The 27,297-nt window shown below is 34.3% G+C and overlaps 2 protein-coding genes across 3 annotated transcripts in view; one reads left to right on the top strand and one right to left on the bottom strand.

The window, feature by feature from the left end:
- The window catches only part of LOC118179297 (uncharacterized), a 29,789-nt gene extending 15,706 nt beyond the window's left edge, over positions 1–14,083 (top strand). For both annotated transcript variants that reach the window (XM_035348478.2, XM_035348476.2), the window contains exon 2: positions 12,469–14,083. In XM_035348478.2, coding sequence (XP_035204369.1) covers positions 12,535–13,140 — 606 coding nt within the window. In that variant the 5' untranslated portion in view covers positions 12,469–12,534 and the 3' untranslated portion in view covers positions 13,141–14,083. The remainder of the gene's footprint in view (positions 1–12,468) is intronic.
- Positions 14,084–22,709: 8,626 nt separating this feature from the next.
- On the bottom strand, positions 22,710–24,817 carry LOC146997665 (THAP domain-containing protein 1-like). The gene is made up of 2 exons (XM_085814267.1): positions 24,601–24,817; positions 22,710–23,059 (listed from the first exon to the last, which is right to left on the bottom strand). The coding sequence occupies exons 1-2, from the start codon at positions 24,669–24,671 to the stop codon at positions 22,798–22,800; spliced, it is 333 nt and encodes a 110-aa protein (XP_085670393.1). The 5' UTR covers positions 24,672–24,817; the 3' UTR covers positions 22,710–22,797.
- Positions 24,818–27,297: the final 2,480 nt, after the last annotated feature.

Here is a 27,297-nt window from a genome sequence, read left to right as displayed (position 1 = left end):
CCATTCAAATCCATCTAAACGGTTTTTACGTTCGACTAGATGCATATTCTTCCTACATATAAAACACTTATAATGCCTACTAAGTAAACCTTCATTTACACACCAGTCAATTAACGCTGTTTTCCTCTTTCATTCCAGATCGTACTGAAACTTCAAATTAATTTTACTACATTCAGCTGTCTAAACAATAAAACCAACACCACAAGTGCTTACAAAACATTCCATGATTCAAAATTTCAAAGAATCATGCATCCGATTATGTCACAATAGGGTTTCCACAACATTCAACTACCGTAATTTCCGGAAGAAAGGCCGCATCAGCATAAACGCCGCACTTGAGAAAAATGGTGGGAAAAAAATTAAAATTACACAGAAACGCCGCATCAGCGTAAATGCCGCAATAGATTAAATTGCGCATGACATCGTCGTGGGCCATATAGATGCAAAAACTCATCCTAAGTCCTGATATATGTCATACCATCTCCCTTCGGAATAGTTTTTCGTTTAAAAATTATCATCGGCTTTAGCTTGTCACCGTTTGTGGCACAAGCTAACACACATGTAAATGACATTCTTTCATGCCCTGTAATAAACATAGATACAGTTTTTGCACCAGTTTCATCAACAGTTCTGTTTGCAGGAGAGTCGAAAGCTAACGGCGTTTCATCCATATTTATTATCTGCGACCGAAGAAATTTTTTTTGTCAATAATAGCTGTCACATATTTTAGAAAAGAAGACTTTTTATACTGCCAGTCCATTGGTAATTGTTGCCCGACTGTTGTTCTAGTATGCACAGAAATATTTTTTCTTTTCATAAATCTGCTACACCTCCTTTGAAATCATTTATGTTCATTCGTTTTGCTATAAATTTTGCTTGTAAGCGAATTTTTACAGTTGAAATTGCCATTCCCTTTCCTCGTTGCTCCTTTATCCAGTTTGCAAGGTCGTCCTCTCGATTTGGCCACCTTACAGTACCACTTCTTTTGGCTCGTTTCTGTTGTGGCATATTTTTAAGAAGTTCTTTTTCAGTTCTCCAACGTCGAATACATCTGTTGTCCACATCAAACTCTCGAGCTGCTGCTCGATTTCCAATTTGTTCAGCTCGTGAAATTACACTAAGCTTAAAACCAGCAGTATAGCTTCTGTGCTGTTTAGGGACATTTTCAAAAATCTTCCGCTCCCTTCTTACTTAAAAACTATCCAACAAGTACTTGTACTCAAACTGATGGGATCTGTATCTGGCAGAATGCCAAAAAAAATCCATTCATGCTGGAGGGGAAATACGTCAGAGTTCGTTATTGCGAGGCAGGTGGAGTCGTGTCCGCCTTTGAAAAAAATTGCAGAAAAGGCAGGGGTGGGGAGAGGATGGGCCCTGGAAGATTCATCGAAGGGCAGAGGAGAGACACTATTCAAACTGATGAGAATGTTGATTTGAAAGGGGGAAGAATGTTATTGTTCTGAGATTTCGTTTAAGGTGAATAAGGCATGTAGGTCCGTTCAAGGGAAAGAATGTAAACAAAATAACGTTCGCAAAAAGCAACTGAGTGGTCTTTTGTGTGGGGACAGCACCAGTCTATGCACAATGACAAGGCCATCCAAACTATGTACAATGACCATCATAGGAAATATTTTATTTTTAGTGCACCTAAACGCCGCATGGGTAGAAACACCGCACCCGCTGAAAATTTAAGTTTTAAACACGTAAGCGCCGCGGCGTTTCTTCCAGAAATTACGGTACTCAGGCTACCATAAATGAAACAACAACTTGGCAATAAATGAAACAACAACTTCACCATAATACAAGGGGGTACTTTAGAGTCTACTCTAAGCAAATTTCATCCAGTTGGCCCAGTAGAGCGGGAGATATAGAACAGTCACATTTTTATATATTTATTTTTGTGCAGTGTACATACAAGCAGCAGAAGTTTAAAAAAAAAATAGTAACTCAAAAAATGTGCAGGGTTATAATTCTTGGTTACTCGATTTCCTACTGTATTAGTTCAAGATAAAATAGTTGGTCTTCACCAAAATGCAGTCAAATTGTTTAGAATAGGGCACAGTTAGTAGCCAGCGGCTATGTTAATGCTGCTGACCACCCACAGATCTCTTTGTTAACTAAAGCAGTGAAAGACTAGAGATTTCTCTAATAAGGGGAAGGAAGATACTTGTTTATCAGTTGTACCACCGGTTTAAGGAAGTTAAAGTCGGGTCTAAATGAATAAATTAACTGTGTTTTTGATATCATCTCTGCATTGATACTTTTCTGTGAATGCATGAATATCTTTTGGAAATACTGTATTTTTTTCTGAATAGATCTCTTTAAACTTTAAAAAAAAAAAAAAAAAAAAAAAAAAAAAAAAAAAAAAATCTACAAATTGCACTAATCAACAAAATGAAATAAAATAACTAAAATTACAAACAATTCAAAAAACAACAATAACAACAGAAATTCATACTAAAAGAACAATGAACATAACATTCTACAAAATATAAAAAATAAAATAAAATGCCATTACCATAATGAATGCTTCTTCGAACAGCAGAAATATCAAGAGCATACAAAATTCAGCATACATTCGTGAATAAAATTTTGCCAGTCACACATCTGTGAACAAAAGTGTCACAATTTTGCAATATCACACGTCTTCCCGCAATTCAAAATTTCGATGGTAACGATAAAAACTTCCTCCAAACTTAACTTACTACACGAAAACCACGATCCAAATCTTAAACTCCACTGATAGCCACATACACTACCAGTAACCATTTGCCTACAAACCCTTACAAATCTATCAGAAACGCCATTCTTCGTACGACTTCTCATATCAGCTCTGCATTTCGGACATGCCAAACCCTGCTTCAGAATTCCTGACTCCCACAGAAAATCAAAAAATAAACCTCGATCCGCATAAACACACCCGTGAACAAAAGACTCATTAAGAACTCCAACATCATACCTTTTGATACTGAATTTACTTTGCACACAATCTAAAATACACAACTGAAATTTTCCCACCACATCTTTCATTGCAACATTCCATTTCAAAATGCACACGACATGAACCAACGAGCAAATAAAACCACTGCAGTAAAAGTGTAAGTTTCAACATCAAAAGGGTTGCTGTACAAGCAACATCACTCCAAAACCATTGCAATCGTCTCAAAAACCAGCACAGAACACATTGCCACCTTTGGCAACCTGAGGGCGTATATAAGAGTAGTACAGTAGAAAGTCCGAGGCGAGTCCGTATTTGGGATTTTCCAGTATATTAGATCATCAGTTTAAATCTAGTAAGATGGCATTTAGAAATTATAAGATTAAAAAATATGAAATCGTCATTTATGAAATAATGAAGTATTTATGATCTAAAGGGTAACAAAATTTACAAAAATAAAGCTTAATATTTATTTATTTACCTTATTAAACATTTCTTTTAATGTAAGTTTAAGTTGCTTCGTTTTTTGTGCTAATACTTTCTCTTTAATTCTGTAGATAGACATAATCTCTTGTTGAGTTACATTGTTGAAGTCCTGTAACTGCTGTTTTGAGAATTCCGACTAAATTGTCAATCGAAATTTTCTCGTTTTCAGTAACTTATCTGTTTTCAGGATCTAGAACCATAATACAGATTTCGCCATTCATTAACTGATTGATGATTGAGAAGCATTGTCATAACAATGAAAAACTTCTTTTACATCTTCATTTATTACCGCTGCCCCACATTTCTTTATAAAATCCATTAACTGGAAAATTTCACAGTTTTCCGATATCAGAAAACATTTAAAGTTAGCGCCTATCATCATCAAATTTACCTCTCCTTCACTATACATATTTGGCTATGCATCATGAACTTGGTGACTAACGACAAGTTGTTCCGTTAAATTTTATCTCGCTTCTATCGCGCACTGAGACAATTAAGCCTGAATTGTATTAGTTTAAGTATACTGTTAAAAATTTAATAAGTATAATAAATATGTCTATTTCTTGCACATCCTTAAGGCTTATCAGAGTTTTGAATAAACAAATTTCCACATATACATAAGCCTTATTGAGGGCTGGTGCTAAATATCTCACCACCTGATGCAGTCTCTGGTCCTAAGTTCTGCGACTCCGTGCGGCCACATGAGCCCTGGCGCTGCTTCTGGGTTTATGGGAATAAATCAGTTATTCTTAATTCAAATAGCCCAAAATGTAATCTTTGAGTCTGTGAGTATCATCAACAAAATCTATTTTTAGCATATGGAAAGAAATTTTTGGTAGATTTTTCCTCATCAACATTGTCTAGGGCATTTAACTTAAATATGTAATCATCGCTAAGCGTACTGTCAACATAAAAGGTTAACTACACTCCTTTATTATTCAGATACTAACATAAAAAAAAAAAAAAAAAAAAAAAAAAACTGTTTAGGCATCGATACATGAGTCATTACTCAAGTTATCATGTTTCGATAAATATGCGGTGATGAAAGGAAAGTGTAATAAATAATGATTCACCAGGTTGGCGTCAGTTCAACAATGTATCTATGTGAAATGTTTTGGTTTGAGATGTGTGCCAAGCAGAGATGCAGCAACGAAGCCAAATTACTGATGGTATAAATTTATGCTAAAATGATTGTTTCTTCAATAACAAGGTATTTTATTTAGTGTGAGTGAAATTAAGAATCGGGACTCTCCAGATGTTTTATTCTGCGCTGAGACGGGAATCAAATGCGCATGCGTAAAGCCTACGAGGAAGCATTGTTGGTGGTTTTGAGATCCAGATTTTAGACCATTCCGGATGATGGACGTCCGGATTTCGTACCTTGTACTGTACCAATATTCTTATTTACGGCTTTCTTTTAACATCTAAATTATTAAAAAATTCTGAATGCTTTTCTTAATTATAGGGTTTCGATTTAATTTCATTTATGTGCATAGTTAAGGATTGGCTGAGACTTTCTTTTTTGTTGATATGTAGGAGTAATATGAGTCAGCCTCACCCATGTCCAGTGGGTTACTGATATGTTCAAAACCCAGGTGTTAAGTATAACCAACCAGCTTTCCTTAAATATCCTCCAAAAAAGCCATCTCTTCACTTGTGCTGATTGCCATCATATGCTTTACTACACTACTGGCCACCATAAATGCAACACCCTGAAGGAAGCATGCAAATAACATGAAATTTACAACATGTGTTAGCAGAGGTGAGATATGCAAATGAATAGAATTTCAGCGCAGACGCACATCGCACACATCTTGTGGCGCCACTTCAAAGTGCTATTTAAGGCTTGGAGTTTTCGATGATTTCAAGTTCAGCAATTGTGTTTTTTCTCAAAAAAACAATCAACTATGCCTCATAGTAAACAGCGATCATCGTTTGATCAAGTATCCGAGTTCGACAGAGAAAGGACAGTAGCTTACCGAGAGTGCGGATTATCTTTCAGGGAAATCGGTAGCCGTGTTGGACGAAACCAAACAACTGTAATGCGGATATGTGACCGTTGGATGTAGGAGGGTACGACGGACCGACGTGTTCGATCGTATCCACCTCAGTGCACCACTTCACGTGATGACAGGAACAGTGCGCACATGGCAGTGACAAATTGCTCAGTCACATCACGAACCATAGCATAGCACATTCCGTCTGTAACGCATCATCCAGTGTCTGTGCATACCATTCGACGCCGTTTACAGCAGAGTAGTCTGTCTACAAGACGTCCATTGCTTCGTCTACCCTTGACGCAGAACAACAGACGTATCTGTCGCCAATGGTGCGATGAAAAAGGATGTGGACAGTAGAATGGAATGAAATTGTCTTTACTGATGAGTCATGCTTATGTCTGCAACACCACAATGGTCAGATTCGAGTCTGCGGACACTGTGGAGAGAGGATGCTCAACAGCTGCATTATGCACCGCCACACTGGTCCTGCACCAGATATTATGCTGTGGATCGGTATTGGATATCACTCTCGCACTCCTCTAGTACACATTGCCAGTACTTTAAAAGCCAGCGCTACATCTCCGAGGTGTCTGAGTCAATTGTCCTTTCTTACCTTCAGGACTTGCCCACAGCCATATTTCAACAGGATCACGCACGACCACACATGGCATGCATTGTCCAAGGGTTCTTCGTCAATTGCCAGATTGAATTGCTTTCTTGGCCGGCTCGCTCTCCGGATCTTTCGCTGATAGAAAACATGTGGTCCATGGTTGCTGAACGATTCACCCAGATTACATCCCAAGCTGCCACACCAGATTAACTTCGGCAACGTGTGGAAGCTGCTTTGTCTGCTGTTCCCCAAGAACACATAAAAGGTTTCTTTGAACCAATGCTGAGGCATGTGGCAGCGGTGATATCCAACAATGAAACGGCTACTCTGACTACTGAATCTGGAAGGAACCACACTTCACAGAAGTCTATAAATTTAATCATTTGATACTTGGTCAACATGTTATCTACTAAATAAATTTTGTTGTGACATCTCTTGTCTTTCTTAGTGTTGCAATTTGGGTGGCCAGCAATGTATATTAAAGAAAACCTAACCTTAGAAAGTCATATATGAGGGTACTCTTTGTACAAACAGATAGCCTAATATGTTAATAATCCAATCTCTGTGATAACAGCCCTGTTTTATGGCTTCATGATTAATATTTTGAAAATCAGTACAAAGTCCGAAATCCGTACATCCATTATCCGGAATGATCTAAAATCAGGACCTCAAAACCACCAACAACGTTGGAACTACTCTGATATGCGCCCTCAAGTCGCCAAATATTTTTGGCAAGAAACTTCACGCTGCCATATTACTATCTAAATTTTTTGTCTACATTTCGAACTTTAAGCCTAAAATGTCTCCAAAAACACGGTTTTCGCACATGCAAAAACTACGTTTTGAACACACGATTTAAGCTAAAAATCCGAAACAAAAACAAAAAATTTAGATATCAAAAACGTAAAGTTTCTAACCAAAAATATTTGACAAGAATCCATGTACACAGCGACATGTTTTAATTTAAAAAAAACATCTACGAATGGCACATTATAGGCAATGAACGAATCTACGAACTTTAATAAATTAACTTTAATAAATCGCTTTAATAAATTAACATAACAACAATAAATTTGAAAGAATACCATGTACACAGCCTTCTGTTTCAACTTTAAAAAACATCTACGAATTGCACAATCTACACTAAAAACAAATCAAGAAAATAAACTAAAATAAATTTCAGACAATTCAAAAAACAACAATAAAAACGGAAATTCATACAAAAAACAATGAATATAACATTCTACAAAATAAAAACAATAAAATAAAACGCACTTACCATAATGAAAGCTTCTTTTAAAAGCAGAAATATCTTTCCCCCTATCTTCTCAGATACAGAGCATGCAAAGTCCAAAATGCATTCGTTAATAAAATTTCACCAGTCACACATCTGTGAAGAAAACTTCCACGATTTTGCTATATCACATGCCTTCCTAAATGTCTCCAAAAACACGGTTTTCGCACATGCAAAAACTACGTTTTGAACACACGATTTAAGCTAAAAATCCGAAACAAAAACAAAAAATTTAGATATCAAAAACATAAAGATACTAAATAAAATACCTTGTTATTGAAGAAACAAACATTTTAGTATAAATTTGTATGATCGATCAATAATTTGGCTCTGTTGCTGCGTATCTGCTTTTTGGCACACATCTCGAAATAAAACATTCCACATAGATATATCGTTGATCTGACGCCAACCTGGCGAATCATTATTTATTATACGAGGGTAAGTTGAAAAATAAGTTTCCTCTGTCGACTGTGGTCAGAGTTGTGTATGAAAGTCAAAAAATAGAATGAGACATTAAAGATATGACATACCTTTATTTTATTATTCTCGTACGAGTACGTTGAGACATTTGTCATATCGCTTGATAAGCTTCAAAAAGTACTCCAACAAAAATTCACGCTTAGCATATGGAAGAAGCATTGGAGCGTCTATGGGCGAAAGGCGACACAGCAGGAAAACACGCAAGTCACCGATACACCATTGGGTTGAGGTCGCTGCAAATCAAGCAGATGGCGCTGTTGCAGTGCCTGCGCCAAGCGGAGACCAGCCTCTCATTTGAGTCCTGGTAGATATGGAGAGAAGGTGTGTTTTGAATTCGTGGTCAAAGGAGGAAGTGAGAGCGGTTATCCACTATGAATGGGCACGTGGAGTATCAGGAACAGAAATTCATAACCGCCTCGTGGAAGTCTATGGGTCAAGTATGATGTCAAAACAAATGGTGTGGAGATGGTGTTGCACATTCAGTGATGGACGTTAGCAAGTGGAGGACATACCGAGAGCTGGACGGACACGCACGGCCACTACAGATGCAAATGTCAGGAAGGTGGATGACATGATTAGAGCGAACTGGCATATCACCATCGATGAAGTAGCGGAAGAACTTGGAATCTCACGTGAGCGAGCTCAAAACATCATCCACGACATTCTTCAATACAGAAAAGTGTCAGCACGATGGGTACCTTGACACACAAGGAACAACGCATGGGGGTCAGCCTGGAACATCTCGTGCGTTACCATGAAGATGGCAATGACTTTCTGTTTCGGATTGTGATGGGGGATGAAACGTGGGTCCGCCATTTCACGCCAGAATCGAAGGCCGCATCTATGGAGTGGAAACATCCATCATCAGCTGTCCGAAAGAAGTTCAAGACAACTCTCTCTGCAGGTAAAGTGCTCCTCACAGTTTTCTGGGACGCCCAAGGAGTTTTGTTGCTGGACTTTTTGGAGGTTGGAACCATCAATGCTATGCACTACTGTGACACCCTGTCGAAATTGAAAGAGGCGGTTCAGAAAAAGCGGCCTGGCCTTCTCACATCTGGCGTTCTGCTGTTGGATGACAATGCCAGACCACATTCGGTGACGGCAATGCAAAACCATATTGCAACTCTTGGATGAGAGCGTCTACACCATCCACCATACAGTCCTGATCTCGCACCAAGCGACTTCCATCTGTTTCCGGCTTTGAAGAAAAATCTCGGGGGAAGGCGCTTTGGAAGCAATACTGAAGTGAAACAAGCCATTCAACGCTTCTTCCATATGCAAAGCCCTGATTTTTTCCTGGAGGGCTTTTTGAAGCTTATCAAGCGATATGACAAATGTCTCAATGTACTTGGTACCTATGTGGAAAAATAAAAGTATGTCATATCTTTAATGTTTCATTCTATTTTTTTACTTTCATACACAACTCTGACCACAGTCGACAGGGGAAACTTATTTTTCAACTTAACCCTCGTACTTTCCTTTCATCACCACATGTTTATCAAAACATGACAACTTGAGTAATGACTCATGTATCGATGCCTAAACAGTTTTTTTATGTTACTAATTAAATAATAAAGGAGTATGATAACCTTTTTATGTTGACATTACACTTAGCGATGATTACGGATTTAAGTTAAATTCTCTAAAAAATGTTGATGAGGAAAAATCTACCAAAAATTTCTTTCCATATGCTAAAAATAGATTTTGTTGATGATACTAATACACTCAAAGATTACATTTTGGGCTATTTGAATTAAAAATAACTGATTTGTTATTCCTATAAACCCAGAACCAGCGCCAGGGCTCGTATGGCCGCACAGAGTTGCAGAATTTAGGACCAGAGACTGCATCAGGTGGTAAGATATCTAGCGCTGGCCCTCAGTAAGGCTTAAGCATGTGCAAGAAATAGACATAAGTATAATAAATAACTGATACAATTCAGGCTTAACTGTCTCAGTGCACGATAGAAGCAAGATAAAACTTAACGGAACAACTTGTCGTTAGTCACCAAGCTCATGATGCATAACCAAATATGTATAGCGAAGGATAGCTAAATTTGATGATGATAGCCGTCAATTTTAAAGGTTTTCCGATATCGGAAAGCAAAGGTGAAATTTTCCAATTAATGGATTTTATAAAGAAATGTGGGGCAGCGGTAATAAATGATGATATAAAAGAAGTTTTTCATTGTGATGACAATGCTTCTCAATCATCAATCAATTAATGAATGGCGAAATCTTTATTATGGTTCTAGATCCTGAAAACAGAGAAGTTACTGAAAACGAGAAAATTTTGATTGACAATTTAGTCGAAATTCTCGAAGCAGCAATTACAGGACTTCAACAATGTAACTGAACAAGAAATTATGTCTGTCTACTGAATTAAAGAGAAAGTATTAGCACAGCAACTTAAACAACTTACATTGAAATGTTTAATAAGGTAAACAAATAAATATTAAGATTTTTTTTTTTTTTTTTTTTTTTTTTTTTTTTTTGTAAATTTTGTTACCCTTTAGATCATAAATGCTTCATTATTTCATAAATCACAATTTCATGTTTTTAATTTTATAATTTCTACATGCTATCTAACTAGATTTAAACTGATGATCTAATATCTGGAAACGTTGAAGTCGCGATGAGTCCGGATTTCGAACTTAGTACTGTAATTTGTTTGTTTTTATAACACAGTCAAATGTCGTTAATCCGGACTCGTCGGGACTTTGGCAATTTTGGATTATCTATTTATCCGGATTATGGATCATCAGTTTAAATCTGGTAAGATGGCATGCAGAAATTATAAAATTAAAAATATGAAACCGTAATTTATGAAATAAAGAACAATTATGATCTAAAGGGTATCAAAATTTACAAAAAAAAAGCTTAATATTTATTTGTTTACTTTATTAAACATTTCTTTCAATGTAAGTTCTTTAAGTTGCTTTGTTTTTTATGTGATAATACATTCTCTTTAGTTCTATAAACAGACATAATTTCTTGTTCAGTTACAAAGTTCCGCTGTTCAAGTCCTATAATTGCTGTGTCTACCGACTAATTTGTCAATCGAAATTTTTTCGTTTCCAATAACCTCTGTTACTTTCTTCGCTATCGGAAGCGAATTATAATGCGAGGAATTTGATTTAAATCATATCAAAGATGGAGTACATCGAGATGAAATACTACATTTAGTAAGGAATTATAAGCCAAATAAAATAAAAACATCTGCCCTGAAGATAAGCATAGTGCTGACAGATCAACTTCCAATTCATTGTGCGCTGCGGCGTTAAAGATAAACAAAGGATATGCCTTTATCCATTTTTTGCAGCAATTCCACTTTTTGTCTAATGGATTTCGAAACATACTTTCGCTGTGTAGATCCTTTACATATTAGTAAATATATATCAGAAATTCTATTTGACATAATCGAAAGTTCAAGCTTACTTTCATAAAATTGCTCTAACAGTCTGCAAAAAATAATAAGCCGGATCCAAATCGAAGATTAAGGAACAATGCAATCTGCAACATTAACTGAAATAGATAATTAGGTAATTTTAGCTTAGCTTATACCGTCCGTTATACATTAAATGCACATTCGTAAACGTATTTTGAGCACGCGCACACGCATATTCGCAGCCGTAAAGGTCTTACGCGCATGCGTCAACGTGACGCATGTGCAGAAAGTTTGTAGCTTTGAGGTCCGGATTATGGGTGTCTGAATTAACGACTTTTGAATGTATATCCTTGTTCACACATTGGTTTCAGTTTCTCATTTAAGAATAATTCAACAAATTGCTCCTGTATTAATATGGATTTGTCAAAGTTTGTGGATCTACTTGCAAAAGAATCCAGCATCCAGTTGGGAATAACAAAGTGAAGAATATCTCCTAGTTTTATTTCTATAGGAAAATTTTTTAAACAAATGCAGATATTATACTTTTTGTTTTGATTAAATTTAATTAATCACTTTATTGTTTCAGTTTGGTTTTCCAATTTGGCAAATCAATTGGTCATATAAACTGTCATTTTTTAGGTAAATTGAGCTGCAAATCATCGTCTTTACCTTCCAGGAATTCCAACACCGTATCAAAGTGTGCATAAATTCGATCCAAACATGCAAATCATAAAAGATGCTAACTTAGGATGTAAAAATCACTACCGATTTGTTTGTTGTTATTTATTTTAATTTCCGTAATACAAAATTATTGGAGTTTATGAAAAGTGTTGTCACAAGTACCATACCCACTTGATCTTGTGCCCTCAAATTTTCACTTGATTGCTCTCTTCAAAATTTCTTTTATAATATAACACACAATTCACATGAGGCTATAAATCAGTACCTTGTTCAGCTATTCACTGATAAAATTAGGTTTTTTTATGAAGGAGGAATTACGAAGCTCAGCTTGTCAAAAGAAAGCAAACAGTTGTCAAACAAAATGGGTGATATACTATTATCTACTCATTGTTCTTTATATAAATAAAGGACCTTCAAAGAACGTTAAAAAAAAAAAGCGTCATGACGTTTTATACAACCAGATTTATTATTTGAATGAATTTTTTTCCTAAAAGGTGTACTATGGATTTATATATCTAGGGCTGTTTTATGCAAATATATTTTAAAATATTGTTTCAGATTTTTAATTTATATGTATTTTCCCCCTCTTTAGGTTTTAGGCTAGAAATAAGCTAAATGTTTTGGCAATATTTCCTGATTAGTCTTTGAAGTCAAAATCATGTCTGCTGCTTCTGAAAACCTGTGTCCAAATTGTGGGAATGAATTACAAGCTGTCCCAAACTTAGAAGATGATCTGCAGTATGATTGTATCATGTGTGGGTACAGATATGCTTATCTTCCAGCTGCACCACATGAACAAGAAGTAAAATTAGTAGCAAAATCAATGTATTGTACTATTTGTGAAAAACATTTCAGTCAATCCAGTGCTTTAAAAAGGCATATGATTGTTCACTCTGGAGAACGACCATTCTGCTGTGAACAATGTGATAAAAGCTTCAAGACAAAAGCTGCATTAAAAAGGCACACTATTATCCATACAGGGGAATGCCCGTATGAGTGCAGTACTTGTAAAAGAAGATTTAATCAAATTAGCAATTTAAGAAAACATTTAGTAATTCACAATAATAACTGTCCATATTACTGTAATGTTTGTGGTAAAGGATTTAATCAACTTAGTAATCTAAAAAAACATATGATTGTGCATCGAGAACATAAAGCACCCCCAGAACAAGGTAAAAAACCTGAGCATTCAGTTATTCCAAAAGGCTTAGAAAAGACAGTGACACGACCAGTTCTTACTTTTATTAAACCTGCTGAAGCCTAGTATTGACCATAATTGTATATATAGAGAGAGGTTTTTGCAGTTAGTTTTTTCCAATATATACTACATTTTCCCGTGTATAAGCTGTACCCTTCATTTTACCTATAATTAAAAAATATATATCAGGTATAAGGCACACATAGCCTGCATACCATCTAGGATATGTTTTTAAAAAAAATTTTTTTTTATTTTAAAAGAGTAGAAGCAGCTTAAAAGAAAACAGTTCTTACCACACAATTGAGATAAAATTTGTATTATCAGTCAAAAGGAACGTGTTTCTGTGTTTAGTTGCAGTTTAAGCATGTATCATAGCTAAATCATTTTTCCAAAGTTTCTTTTCAAATGACATACAACCACAGTTAAACAATTAATGCAACTTTCAACCAGTAACAATGCCTTTTGTACTCAGTTGTTAAACATGCACTATTATGTTGCACAGGCTGCTGTTTTACCACATGTTTGTATGTACCTGTTCCTAATCAATCATGTTTATAAGCTGCACCCCCTAATTTTTATCTGCTTTTTTTGCACAAAAAAAGTATGGCTTATACTCAACAGAATATGGTATATAATATTTAATATAGGCAAATTTTTAATGTAACCTAATTTGTTCAGTGTTGTTTCATACATACTGGATTTTTTCTCTCATGAGATACAAAGGGTGTGTATCAAATTCTTGACGTTCATATAAAATAACTAATATTAAGAGAAATTTATTCTTAGGTGTTAAAAGCTAACATATGTTTATTATATCATACTTGATTTATTAATATTTATATGTAAACTAAGCTATTTTTTATAATATGTATAAATTCAAATGTTATAGTATTTATGTAAAAATATTGAAACCAATTTGTAAATATCACATTATATGTGAAAAATGTATTTGTTCTTTCAAAATGTATGATTACCTTACTCAGTAAAATTACACAATTAGGAAAAAAAATGTACTGTCTTTCTTTTAGTATCAAAGAAAAATTTTAAACTTTATTGCAACTGCACTGTTCGCAGAGTTTATCAGCAAAATATATGCATGAGTGAATGGTTAAGACTGTTGAATACCGGTAGCATACCCAGGAAAATGTGCTGGCTACATGGGTGTTTTTCATAGTTTTCCTCAGGTATAACATGAGCCAATTTTCCCTAGAGTCCTCCATGGAGGCATTCCTACTCTTAAGCAGATAACTTTCTGTGCTTTTTCGTAATAAGCACATTCAAATAACCTGGCCCAATGTTTCTTAAACTGTGCATGGAACTCTGGGGTTCCATGATACTTGTGTGCTTCCCCCCCCCCGTAATGTTAAAAAAAGTATAGTCATTGTAAATGCAGTAGTCTGACAATACTATCAGGACAGTTTTTAGTATTCAGAAGCCACCCACTTGGGAATCACCCAAAATCACACTATTAGTGGTTTCCTGGCTCATTTATATATTGATCTGCTATGAATGGAGAATCCCGCAGATTTATAAATACAAGAAAATCCTTCAAGTTTTAGGAATGCAAGGAAATCCCTTGTACTGGGATATAAAAGGATGCTGTAAGTAGCTGATATAATAATCACTTAACAGTGTGTGTCTTATGAAATACAAACTGATTGAAAGCCTTTTTTTTTTTTTTTTTTCTTTAGCCCAAAAGTGGCTATTAGTCTCAAAGTGGGATTTGGGATTTTGCATTAGTTCACTGTAAATAGTGTATCACTTTTCAGATTTTTGTCACTAAATGTTATCACTGTGCATTATTTTTAAAGAAATTAAATAATGAAGAACCTGCATTTGTGAATGTATGTTTCTAGCATTAATTTTTAAATAACAAACTGTGCTGTTTGAAAGCAAGCAGTGGCAACACTTAGAAATAAAACATTTTTATTTCCAGTGCACAAAACTATTGCCATTAAAAAAATGCATGAAAGCAGCGTGTTGCTGTGGCAGTGGTGTAGCAAGCATAACTGGCGCCCGGGGCAAAAAAATCTTTTTGGCGTCTCCCCAAAAAAAACTTTCAGTAATATAATGTGTAGAATATATTCGTAATAAGAAAATAATGCAAATAATAATAAAATGCTGAATATGCTATAAAATACTCAAAAATATATTAAGAATAGTCACTATCTAACTACACTAGCCTTGGATTCGTAAATGCATCTGTGTCGGTGGAAAAAATCAGACATACGATGATCTAGAGTTAGTTAAAAAGGTGTTATTTATTTTACATAAGTGTTTTTAAAAAGTACAGTTTTTAAACAAAAGTTTAATATACATTATAGATAAATAGATATGTGGCAACTTGCCTACTACAACTCAACTCTGCCAGTCTGGTAACCCATAGAAACCAAAAACAAAATAATATTTATTCTATTCAATTGTTATAATTATTTAACTATCTGTCTCAAAACATTGTGCTACCATAATTGTCCCGTACTTATTACGAATAGCAACCTTCAATGTTGCCCAAATATGGAGTTTATATGTCAAAATTCTGAGCAGCAGTAAGTTATCCAGTGTGATGAGATGCAAGTAAGACATTTCATATGTGATTTCAAGGGTTGTGCCGCATTCCGGTGAGTCACCATATTTCTGTGATAATTTCAGCGGATATATGTATTGTCTGCTGCATTTGAGCCGCCAATTTCTCTGATTTCAAGTACCATGAAACTGTGTCACTTTATACATATTGATTATTTTTCTATACATATTATTATTGTGAATATTTGATTGATATAAAGTGGTTGAAAACGATGCTGCTTCACAATTGGCGCGAGTGGCAGTTAAGCCACCGTCTTTTTGTCGCCGAGACCCATCGTTATGGTTCAATCAAATGGATGCGCAGTTTAAATTGAGTCGCATTACTGCCGACGAAATCAATTTTATACAGTGATCGCCGCGTTAGAATCAGAGGTACTGCAATCAACTCGTGAAATAATTTTGAATCCACCAGTGACAGACAAATACAAATCTTTTTAAAAAAATTAATTTCTGTTTATGAAGAATCCGAGACAGTTAAAATCAAGCAGCTGTTGCACGATTTATAGTTGTATCAATGAGGACTTCTCAATTGCTGTCTAAAATGTCAGACTTAGCCGCCGGTAACCTGACGGATAACATTCTTAAAACATTATGGATGAATAGACTCCCATCTAACATGCAAACCATTTTAGCGGCCAGTAGCGAGCCACTTAAAATCTTCCCGAAATCGCTGATAAAATTCACGAGCTGGCCATTTCCAGGGCAAATACACGCAGTGCAGGCTCCTGGTCCAGGTATTGTGGCGTTACAGGCTGAAATTGATGATTTGTCCAAACAGGTTGCTCAGTTAGTAGCCATCCAAGCTCAAACTTTTTAGCGCAATCGCTCCACATCACGTGGTCGAAATACACGTCATAACCCACTGAGGAAACGTTATGAAAGCTCTCCTCCGGGTATTTATTTTTAACACCACAAATTTGGAAATAAAGGCAAACAAATGCCGCCCACCGTGTTGTTATAACGACCAGGGAAACGAGAAGGGCCGTTGCTCAAAGTCGTGAACTACAGCGGCCGGAATTTTGCACGCCTTTTCGTCATGGAGAAGAAAGAATTCGGGCTTAAAGTTTCTTGTAGACACGGGGCTGATGTTTCCGTCGTTCCACCACATTTTCACGAACAAAAGCACCTTACCAAGTTACAGCTAAATGTAGCAAATGGAACTCCTATACAAACTTTTGGTGAATGCCTGATATCTGTTGATTTAGAATTGCGCCGCAACTTCCATTGACCATCCATTATTGCTACTGTTTCAAGCAACGACTTCTTATAACAGGTAGACGGCTCACCCACAGAGAATTCGTCTGCTAGGATGTCTCCAACATATACCACGTGACTAATGCTCTTGGGGAGTGATAGCTTAGACTGTTCATCGCCAGTTTGGCCTGCTTTTGATATGGCAAGTAGTGCTTTTTATTTCCGTCTCCTAGCAGTCAGCAGACAACGACCTCGAATTAGGTTGTTCGATTTTTTACAATTATATTTAGATATAACTTAACCCTTTTTTTCCTGAATATTTTATCTATATTTTTAATAATCGCTTTAAATTATTTGCACCATTGTTTAAGATGTTTAGGTTAAATAATTTTAGGAAGAAAATCTAAAATAAATAATAAAAAATGAGATGGAAACTTTAATTTGAATAATGTTAAAAAATTAATTGCACTACTGTTATAATATTTGAGAAGGTAAAAAAATCTCGTTTAATTTTAATGCATTGCATCCTAAAGAGACAAAGAAAATCACATTGTATTACATGTATTTATGCCATTGATGAAATATATACTTACAGACTGTTGACTTTCAGCTGGAACTATAAACTATTACTGTCCAAACTTAATATAGTTTATGATACAAAAAGATAAATTATACTGAATTAATTAATTAAAATTATGTTTACTTAAATATATGAAAGTAAAATATTAAAGAAAAATATTTTACTTTCATATATTTAAGTAAACATAATTTTAATTAATTTTAAGTCAGAAATAGTTTTTGGAAGAATTTCATTTACTTTTGACCTCTCGGTGTTAGCAATAGTACTTGCATTATGGAAATGTAGGATAGTAAAGAATTTTTTATTTTTAAAAAGATCTTTATTAAGTAATTGAATATGCCCATTTTATTCAGTTACTTGCATATTAAAGTGCTTATAAATTCAGCAATGTCCAGAAAATAATTTCATGCAAACTTGGAAGCTACTGCCTTAACTGTACATTAAATTTAGTAAGATTTCATATTTTGCAGATCAGCTGTAAAATGTACATTTTCAAAATAAAATTTTCTTTCTGAATTATAAATTCAAACATGACAATACATATTCTATTTTATTCCTGTATCCCAATTAAATAAACACATTATGAAAATGTGCATTTAAATATAGTATTTACTATAAAGTAAGTGGCTTAATTACAAATAAACACTCAAAAATTAAGTAAAACAAAAATATACTACTTATCATGAACACTAATCTTTTAAACGTGAGCAGAACGCACGTTTTGAATAAAGTTTTCGCTCTTCACCAGCTGCAAAGGATCCAACTTGCATCTGATTAAGAAATAAAGCTTTTCAATTGAAAAGCATGTCCTGCTCATATTTTAAAAGTTTGGTGTTCATACAAAGTAGTATATTTTTATTTTAAGTGGATTAATGTTTTATTTTATTTATTAAAATTATTTATTCTAAAGTATATCAAGAACAAGTACTAAAAATCACCTACTCAAAATGGTAGTCAAGTATATTCCAAATTTCTTATTTTTGATATGTGAATAAGTAATGAGCTTTTTAAAACAAAAACACACAATTTGGCCAAAATATAGAAACTAGTTATTGTTATATACTACATGAATAACTTTATGAAATACAATAATGCAATATAATATGAAATACAATAATAATAACCTCTTTTTTCCTGAATATTTTATCTATATTTTTAATAATCGCTTTAAATTATTTGCACCGTTGTTTGTTGCACCCTATATATGGCTCTGATATGAAAAATTTGACTTATCAAACTTTTTTTATTTATTATTATTATTTTTGGAGATGGTATATATTTTTAAAAAATTAGCTTGTCGAACCATTGAAATCTTTATAGATATATAAAGAATGTGATATTTACTTTTAAAAATTGAATACATAAAACAATGTAAATAAAATACGAACTACAAATTAAAAATACATGCTTTTATTTTTAAAAATACAGGACTTGAATAAAACTTAAAATATTATTGTCCCTTAAAAAGTGTAATTTTTGTGTTAACGCTACGTACGTTTTTGTTCTGAAGTTTTTCTGTTTCAACTTTACCTGCATAGTACAGTCGTATTTTCAGGTATTCAAACAGAATGGCTTTTATCAAAGAACTTCTATGGTTATCTAAAGGCTCATGATTTAAAATATGTTCATGCATGCCTAAAAATATATTTGGAGAGTTTTCTATTATACATTTAACATTATCTGAAATTAATGAAGCCATAATGTTTTTTTGTTTAAGTTTTCCAGAAGCTTGGGTGGTTCGAAAAGATTTCTCAGCTGCTCTACATATCTTCACAACACTACCAGATGGAACTATTAATCCTCCCCTATTTTTTCTACCTAATAATTTACTTTGTGTATAATCAACTGTTAAACCAACATCAGACAGAGAATATATAAAAGTATCACATTTTAATGCATTTTTCAATTTTTTAACAACACTACCAGCAATGTATGCAGCAACATCACTAACAAAGTCTGAGAATTGTTTACAGCTTGTTAATGCAAAAGAATGATCTACAGTAACACAATTCTCAGAAAAATTAAAATCACCTTTAAAGGTATCTGTGGAGTTGAAATTGATTGACTTCAAGTACATATTAGTGGAACTGCTCACATTTAAAATATTTGTATCGTCTAAAACGATGCAATTTGCACTACCTGATGTCATTATGTGATGGTGCATCAGTAAGCGAACATATGCTGCTTTAAATTGTTTTGCAGTAGGGTTGTTGTTGTGACCACCTTTTGTGCGTATGGCACTGAAAAATAACTCAAAGTGGTCCTGTGATAATTTGTATGTCAGGAAAAAGTTTAATGGGTGAGGTGAAATTTCACACAGCTCGATATATAACGATTTAGTAGTATTGATGCAAACTAAAAATCCTGTTTTCCTGTTGCTATGCAATATGTATTCTCCAATTTTACTTGTTCTTAAGTTTTTTATGTATTCTTGTGATGTATTTAAGAAATTTAATATAGTATCTTTATTTTGGGGCTTAATTGGAGATTTAAAATCTTTACTTAATAGGTTTTTGCTGTTTAAGATGTCAAAAAGGCTATTGAATATTTTTAAAAATTTTATGGTTGGAGCACAGCCAATGAATGTGGGGTGTTTTAAATCGTTTTCTAAATATAAAAGAGCATCAGCAACACTATTACTGAGAACCTGGGCTGCAAGTTTAACCTTCATTTTTGCACGATACCATTCTATGTGCCGTGCCCATAACTTTGTTGCAGCTTGAAGGCCTTGCTCCTTTTGAAATTTTTCTAAATTGATTATATGCTCCCACAAAATGAAGCCACTGTCACCATCAACAATGGATCCTTTTGATGCCAAGCAATTTCTAACAAGCTTCAACATATGGCAAGGATCCATTATGACATACACATTGTCTCCGGTGGCAGGGTGTGGAAAATAATTGATTAAATTATTGCTTTGTAAATTTGCACCTAATGCATTTGCAGTTGCAATATTGCTACTGCAACCATCAAATGTCAAACTTATAATTCTAATGCCATTCTCTTGAAGATAATGAAGGGCCTCATTAATAAGATTGGCTCTTTCTAGAGCATTTAACCCATTTATCAAAAAATACGAAACTGGAACCTTCCAGCTTCCATTAATGGCATTCACCATAAAGCCTCTTTTGCATGAGGCAGCTCATCATCATCTATGTCAGTACCTAAGTCAACATATCCAGTAAAACGAGTTCTATCCCATTCAATATGTTGTCGTATTGCCATTTCATTGACAATAAGAGCTCCATAAATGGTTTTGTTTATCTTTAAAGCTTCTTCTGCTTTAAGTTTCAATGATTTTAGGGCTTCCTTCGTAAATCCAGGAGAACCACTAACTTTACCATACCACCTTCTTAAAGTAGAAGGATGGGGAAGACTGTCGTTGAACATTTGTCTGACATAATTATATGCTTTTGCCGAATAAAAATTTAAAGTCATGGCAAATGTTCGGAGGTCTTCTGAATATTCAGCTCTTGAATTACTACATTCAAGTCTTTCTATGAAGTCCCCTGCAGCTCCAGACAACTAGAGGAAGGGAGCAAAAAAATTAAGATTTTAATATAATATTAAACATAAAAATTTTAAATATAATATAATAAAACATAGATGAGTTTTAGCAATAACTTATAACATTTTTATGTAATGGTCACCTCAAAAATATTTAAAAAAACCTACAGATGCAATATTTTCATGACACTAATGGAAATACAACCTGTGACATTGCATCCTGCATGTCATTTCCTTAATCAAAGAATTACTTGATTAGACATATATTTCTGATTATTACATTTTGAAAATTCTCAGCAAGTATTCATTATATCTTAGGGTGCATGATAAGGGGCCATCCAAAAATGATGTCACGCTCTGATGGGGAAGGGGGTTTGTGCAATTGTCACAAGGGGGAAGAAGAGTAATAAAAAGTGTGACATCACACACATTTTGGTTAAAAAACAGCATTTAAAATCAGCTGATTAAATTTTGAAATTACAAAAATTGAGGGTATTTCTTTCTATTGGGGCTAAAACAACTTTCCTGGGATTAATAAAAATTCTACTGATTCTTACTAAATGATTTAGATCAGCATTTCCCAGCTTTAAATCACAAGGGAAAGTATATGTTTATGTAATAGCCTGACATTTGGCAAGGGAAGGAGGATAAAAAATTTTATGAAAATGTGCAACATCATTTATGAATTACCCCTAAATTAAGTTATAGTTAAAAACCAAAACTATAGTTAAAAGCACAATTTCTCTGGGAAATGATGGATAAAATAATTGTAAGAGAGATACAAAACTGGATATTGTAAAAATTTGTTAAGCTTACCCCTAAAATTGTTGACGCTGAATCAGATATTAAATTCTGAGTTTTTAACTCAGTCAGCAGCTCGTCTAAAGAGGCCACATGCTTCTTCAGTCTTTTGTTCTGTTTATCTAACAATTTAATTTTTCTTTTCATGCTGATATTTTGCTGCTGAGCTATTTCAAGAACTTTTTTTGCTTTACTTGGAGATGTAACATCCTCATCATTAAAATCTCCCAAGTAATGCAGCTGTTTCCTTCTTTCAGGAGTTACAGATGTACTTGCTGAACCTACAACAGATTTCAAGACGAAATATTAAATATAAGTGTTATATTAATAATAGTTATTATTATTTATAAATCATACTCATATGGAGCTTAATAACGCATTTCAGTAATTTTATGGCTAATAATTTGATTTGGTGTGGAGGAAAAGGATTATTTTATTTGTGTAATGTCTTTCTGAGAGGAAACAGAATTAAAAGTTATGAAACATGAATATTTATAGCAAGCAAGGAGATTTTGAGGGTAATTTGCCATCTTAAATTAGTAAAAAATAAATAATGGGTTTTTCTTCACAAGCTTTCAATACCTTGCAAAATATTAGAGTTCAGGCAAGATGTTGTAGATATAAACTAAATTAGTTTTAAAAGTTCCCATAATCTCAGATTACTTTATTGTGTAATAGTTCAAGTGTTTTAGTTGCTTTAATTAGCAATTGCATAAAATTTTCAAGCTCAGTTCATTAAATTTAATTTACAAATGAAACTGAAACATAAGCATAAATAAAAAAGTAGGCTAAAAGTAAATTACAAGCATTCTGGAAATTCTAAACTGAATATAAGTCTAGAATGCAACAAAATTCACCTACTTACAAAACTGCTTTTCTCTCTAAAAATGCTATGTAATATATTGAAACCAATACAATTAATAGAATTCAAAGAAAAAAATTACTACATCACAGCATGTTATGTTAGACTTAATCAAAGTACAATTTCTTCCTCGACTCTCTCTCACATACATAAATAAGTATGTTAAGTACATGATACTGAAATTGAAAATAGAGCATCACTTACTTTCTGAATAGTGCATAGACTGAAGTGGCTTTTTTGACGACTTTCGCTTGTAAACATTTTTTTGTAAGTGAGAAGGGAAATTAAATAACATTGGAATTGCTGTGGCCTTTAACCAGGTGCCTCCAAACTTTGTTCTATCGAAGCAGTCTGATGTAAAATGTTTCGAACATAACTTTGAATACTTGGTTACTCTAAAGTTTTCCCGCCGCAGTTGTACTTCCCATTGTTTTTGCCTTTCTGGATCTTTAGGGAAACTATAAATGAAAAAAAAAAAAAAAAAATTGTACTAAAGTAGCAAATGAAGTATTAAATTACACACATATATGTATTCCAGGTCATACAGGTATACTGCAGAAGAATGGTAATTTTTCGGAATCATTTAAGAATTCTTTAAGTACATGCTGAAAAATATCATGAAATTTTAAAAGTGTAGTAATTTTTCATTGGAAAGAAATGTAAATATACCTACAATTAGAGTCAAAACAATAATATAATTGTCTGTATATGGGGATGGCATTTTCCCCTTTAGCCTTTTATTACATGAGAATTCTTATTTCGTGATTCTGTATTGGAATGGAAATCAAAGGGTCCTTTTGGACCACCTTAAAGTTCTCTTAAAATTATTTTACAATAGTACGTACATTCAAAAACACAATTTGTAATACATCAAATTACAGGTCAAAAGGTGCCTTCTAGAGAAAAGAGGGTCAAGTGAAATTTAAAAGAAAATGAGTCACTTTCAAATTAGATTGTTAATGATGGGAAAAATTTGTACTCAAGGCAATGTTGAAAAAAGTTAGTTTGATTTTGTCATCAACAATTCTTTCTTAATAAAAATCTATTAACAAAATTATATTTCACTGCATGCAGGTTCAACTTCTAAAATGAGCACCACCTCTCTTTTCTTGAGATTATATTACTGAAACATAATAATGCACTCTCTTTTCTTGAGATTATATTACTGGAACAAAATAATGCAATCTTAATTACTGATTTCCACACTCATGTGTATGTCATGGGGGGATGAATACATCTTATTAACTATAACAAATATTTTATATTGAATATGTATCAAACGGTAACAAACTTCAACTCAATATTTATTATTAGGATCAAAACGATATTACAGTTAAAAATTCTCTCACTCTCCTTTTTTTTTTAAATACTATTTAAAATATGGTTAAGTTTTTTACATCACATTTTTTCAATTACATTAAATTTCTAACAGCATCATAGATGAGACAGAATTATAATCCAGATTATTTTTATTTTAATTGATTTTATAGAAAATAATGATACAGCATTGAGCTCTATAAAAGTAATCTGATTTTTAAAATAATGCTGTTTAACTGTTTATGTTCAATGTTGCATGAATCAAGATCTTCAGCTTTTTTTTTTTTTTTTTTTTTTTTTTTTAACATATCGCTCAATCTTTTCTCAATAATTTAATGCTAATAACAGCATTTTTCTTTTTTTATCGCAAGCAGTAATTGTTTATGAAATCAAAACGCGTACGACTTGGCGAAAAAAAGTTAACGCCAATTGGCGCAGCTTTCTATTTCAACGGAATACACGGAAAAAACATATAAAATTCAATTATTTGTAAAGGATGAATCCAGTAAATAGTGTCACAGTATTTAATACATTTTGATGCTAATAATACATGCTGAAAATGTCATATACAGCGGCAATTTTCTTGTACAATATGGCTGAAAATTTCCAACCAATTCAACAGAGATAGTAAAACGACAGAAATACTGAAAATAAAATAATAAATCATGCAGTTTTAACTTACCTATGAAAGGTTACAGGTCCTCCTTTCACAAAACTTTCTTTACATCCATAGGCGCTGCAGCGAATAACCATTTTTACTTAAATTTTATGTGACCAAGCAGAGCAGCAGTCTTTCGTCCCATAGAAAGCAATGTAAAGTATTTCCGGACTTTCGGAATTCGCGCAGCAGTCACGTGACACTAATGTTGGAACCGGTTGAAGGTTGCAATAAGCTCTCTACCAGTATATTATCTCGTTGGTTTCAAGTCCTGTTATTGGCGCTGAATTTTTACAAAAATTTTCTTTGCTTATCGATCTTAAGAATCGCCGTTTGATAGATTCCACAACCAACTTAACTTATCCGGGAGTAATTCTCAATATTCAAGATTTGAGCATTAAACTGATTTCGAGTAACTCCCCATGGCATCAACTTCTCAGAGAATTCCCTACAATCACGCCCCTCAGTTATGGGTATTTCCGAACCCAAGCACGATGACTACATTATATTGAAACTGCCGGACCTCCAATTGCCGCTAAACCAAGACGCTTACCTCCGGACATACTTAAAGCTGCCAAAGAGGAATTTCAATTCATGATGGAACAGGGAATTTGCCGTCCTTTAAAAAGTTCATGGGCCAATCCGCTCCATCTAGTTCGGAAACGCAATGGTAAGTGGCGATTATCGCCGGTTAAATGCAGCTACAATTCCTGATCGTTAGCCAGTCTCGCACATTCAAGACTGTATGCAAGTTTTAGATGTAAAAGCTATTTTTACAACCCTTGATCTTGAGCGGGCGTATCGCCAAGTGCCCGTTAACCCAGCTGATATTTCAAAAACTGCGGTTATTATGCCTTTTGGACTATTTGAGCTTTCGGTCATGACTTTCGGCTTATGCAATGCTGCTCAAACGTTCCAACGCTTCATGAATCAGGTGTTAAACGGCCTCGACTTTTGTGTACCTTATTTTGATGACGTCTTAATCGCCTCCTCTTCAGAGCAAGAGCACCTATCACATTTGAGAACAGTTTTTGAACGTTTTCACAGGTACGGTGTCAGTCTTAATCCTCCCAAATGCGTTTTTGGCCAACCAAGAGTATCCTTTCTTGATCATGAAATTTCCACTGATGGAGTTCGACCCCTTACAAATAGAGTCACCGCTATCCGTGGTATGCCCGAACCACCTCTAAATTAGCACCTCTAAATTCTTTTTTTGGTTGGAAGTAAGAAAAACGATAAACCTGTTATAACCTGGACCACAGAATCTCGCGAAGCTTTCCAAAAATGCAAAAATGATTTAATTTCGGCAACGAATTTGCAGTATCCTTCCGCACCTAAACCATTATCACTCTACGTTTATAAGGTATTTCTCCCGCTTTCCTAGCGTGCCTTCGTGGTGTAGTGGTTCTGCACGCTGGGCAGGTACTCCAGAGGTCTGCGGCTCGATTCCTGGCGAAGACGTTTCATATTTTTCATCTCTTCTGCTTTCAAAAAATAACCTAATTTTTCAACACGTTGACGCATCAACAACAGGTATAGGAGCAGTTTTACAACAGAAAGATCAAGAATTATGGAGACCACTTTCATATTTTTCTAAAAAACTTACACTAGCACAAACCAGATACAGTACTTACGATCGCGAATTATTAGGAATTTATGAAGCTGTCAAATATTTTCGACATATGCTAGAGGAACGCGTTTTCATGATCTTCACAGATCACAAACCCTTAACCTATGTTTTTCAACAACGTTCGGATAAAGCTTCTCCTCTTCAAATGAGACACCTAGACTTCATAAGGCAATTTTTAACAGATATCCGTTATATTGAGGGTTCGTAGAACATTGTTGCAGACACCTTGTCTCGTATTGAAGAACTAGCCGTTCCTTCGCCAATAAACTTTGCTGCCGTTGCGGATGAACTACACCGGGATTCAGAACTACAAACCCTCTTGAAAAGCAAATCTTCCACCAATCTCAACTTGCAGCCTATGCAGCTGTCACCTGGAAAATCCCTTTATTGTGATGTTCAGGATTCAAGATTTCGACCTTATGTTCCCTCCGGGTTTTGCCATGCCATTTTTAGTCAGTTACATTGTCTATCACATCCTGGCATCAAGGCTTCGAGGAAACTGATACAGCAACGTTTCGTATGGCATAGCATGCAAAAGGCCATAGCCAACTGGACACGTTCGTACTAGGAGTGCCAAAGATCTAAAATTGTAAAACACACCACCAGCCAACTTAAAAATTTTAATTTGCCTTCATCTCGCTTCAATCACGTGCACCTCGACTTGGTGGAGCACTTATATTTATTATCAATAGTATAATGCATGAATACAATTAATTACTATGTATACATTTTTCTTACCTTGGATGAAGTAAATTTATCATTTACTTCATTAAAGTCGATCCTTTCAAATTTTTCTCTTTCCACACTTAAAAATGCTAAATGACTTAGGGGATCTTGTCCCTTAGTTGATTGTAAATATGTGAAAATTTATTTTAATTTGCTGAACGAACGTTCATAGTTAGCATTTGATAATGAAATAGTAAGTAGTATTTGAAGTGCGACTCTTAGGTTTGGAAAAACATTTTCTCTAAAGATCTGTAGTGGAGTTTTAGGTTCCGTTTCTTTCCTACTGCAGATTAACGTCATGCAGTCACATTCACTGCTCAAAACAATTAGGGGACATTGTGGGTTCGGTAATAAATAACCATATA

The sequence above is a fragment of the Stegodyphus dumicola genome, chromosome 4 (assembly GCF_044657685.1).
Source record: "Stegodyphus dumicola isolate Sdum_Otavi_A_Nest chromosome 4, ASM4465768v1".
Taxonomy (NCBI): domain Eukaryota; kingdom Metazoa; phylum Arthropoda; class Arachnida; order Araneae; family Eresidae; genus Stegodyphus; species Stegodyphus dumicola.
The sequence above is the reverse complement of the archived record's forward strand: the minus strand, read 5'-3'. Positions and strand labels throughout refer to the sequence as shown.

Coding starts and splice junctions, on each gene's coding strand:
- LOC146997665 (XM_085814267.1), bottom strand. CDS start 24,671: ATGGTTATTCGCTGCAGCGCCTATGGATGTAAAGAAAGTTTTGTGAAA. Junction 23,060..24,600: donor GGACCTGTAACCTTTCATAG/GTAAGTTAAAAC, acceptor TTTCATTTATAG/TTTCCCTAAAGATCCAGAAA.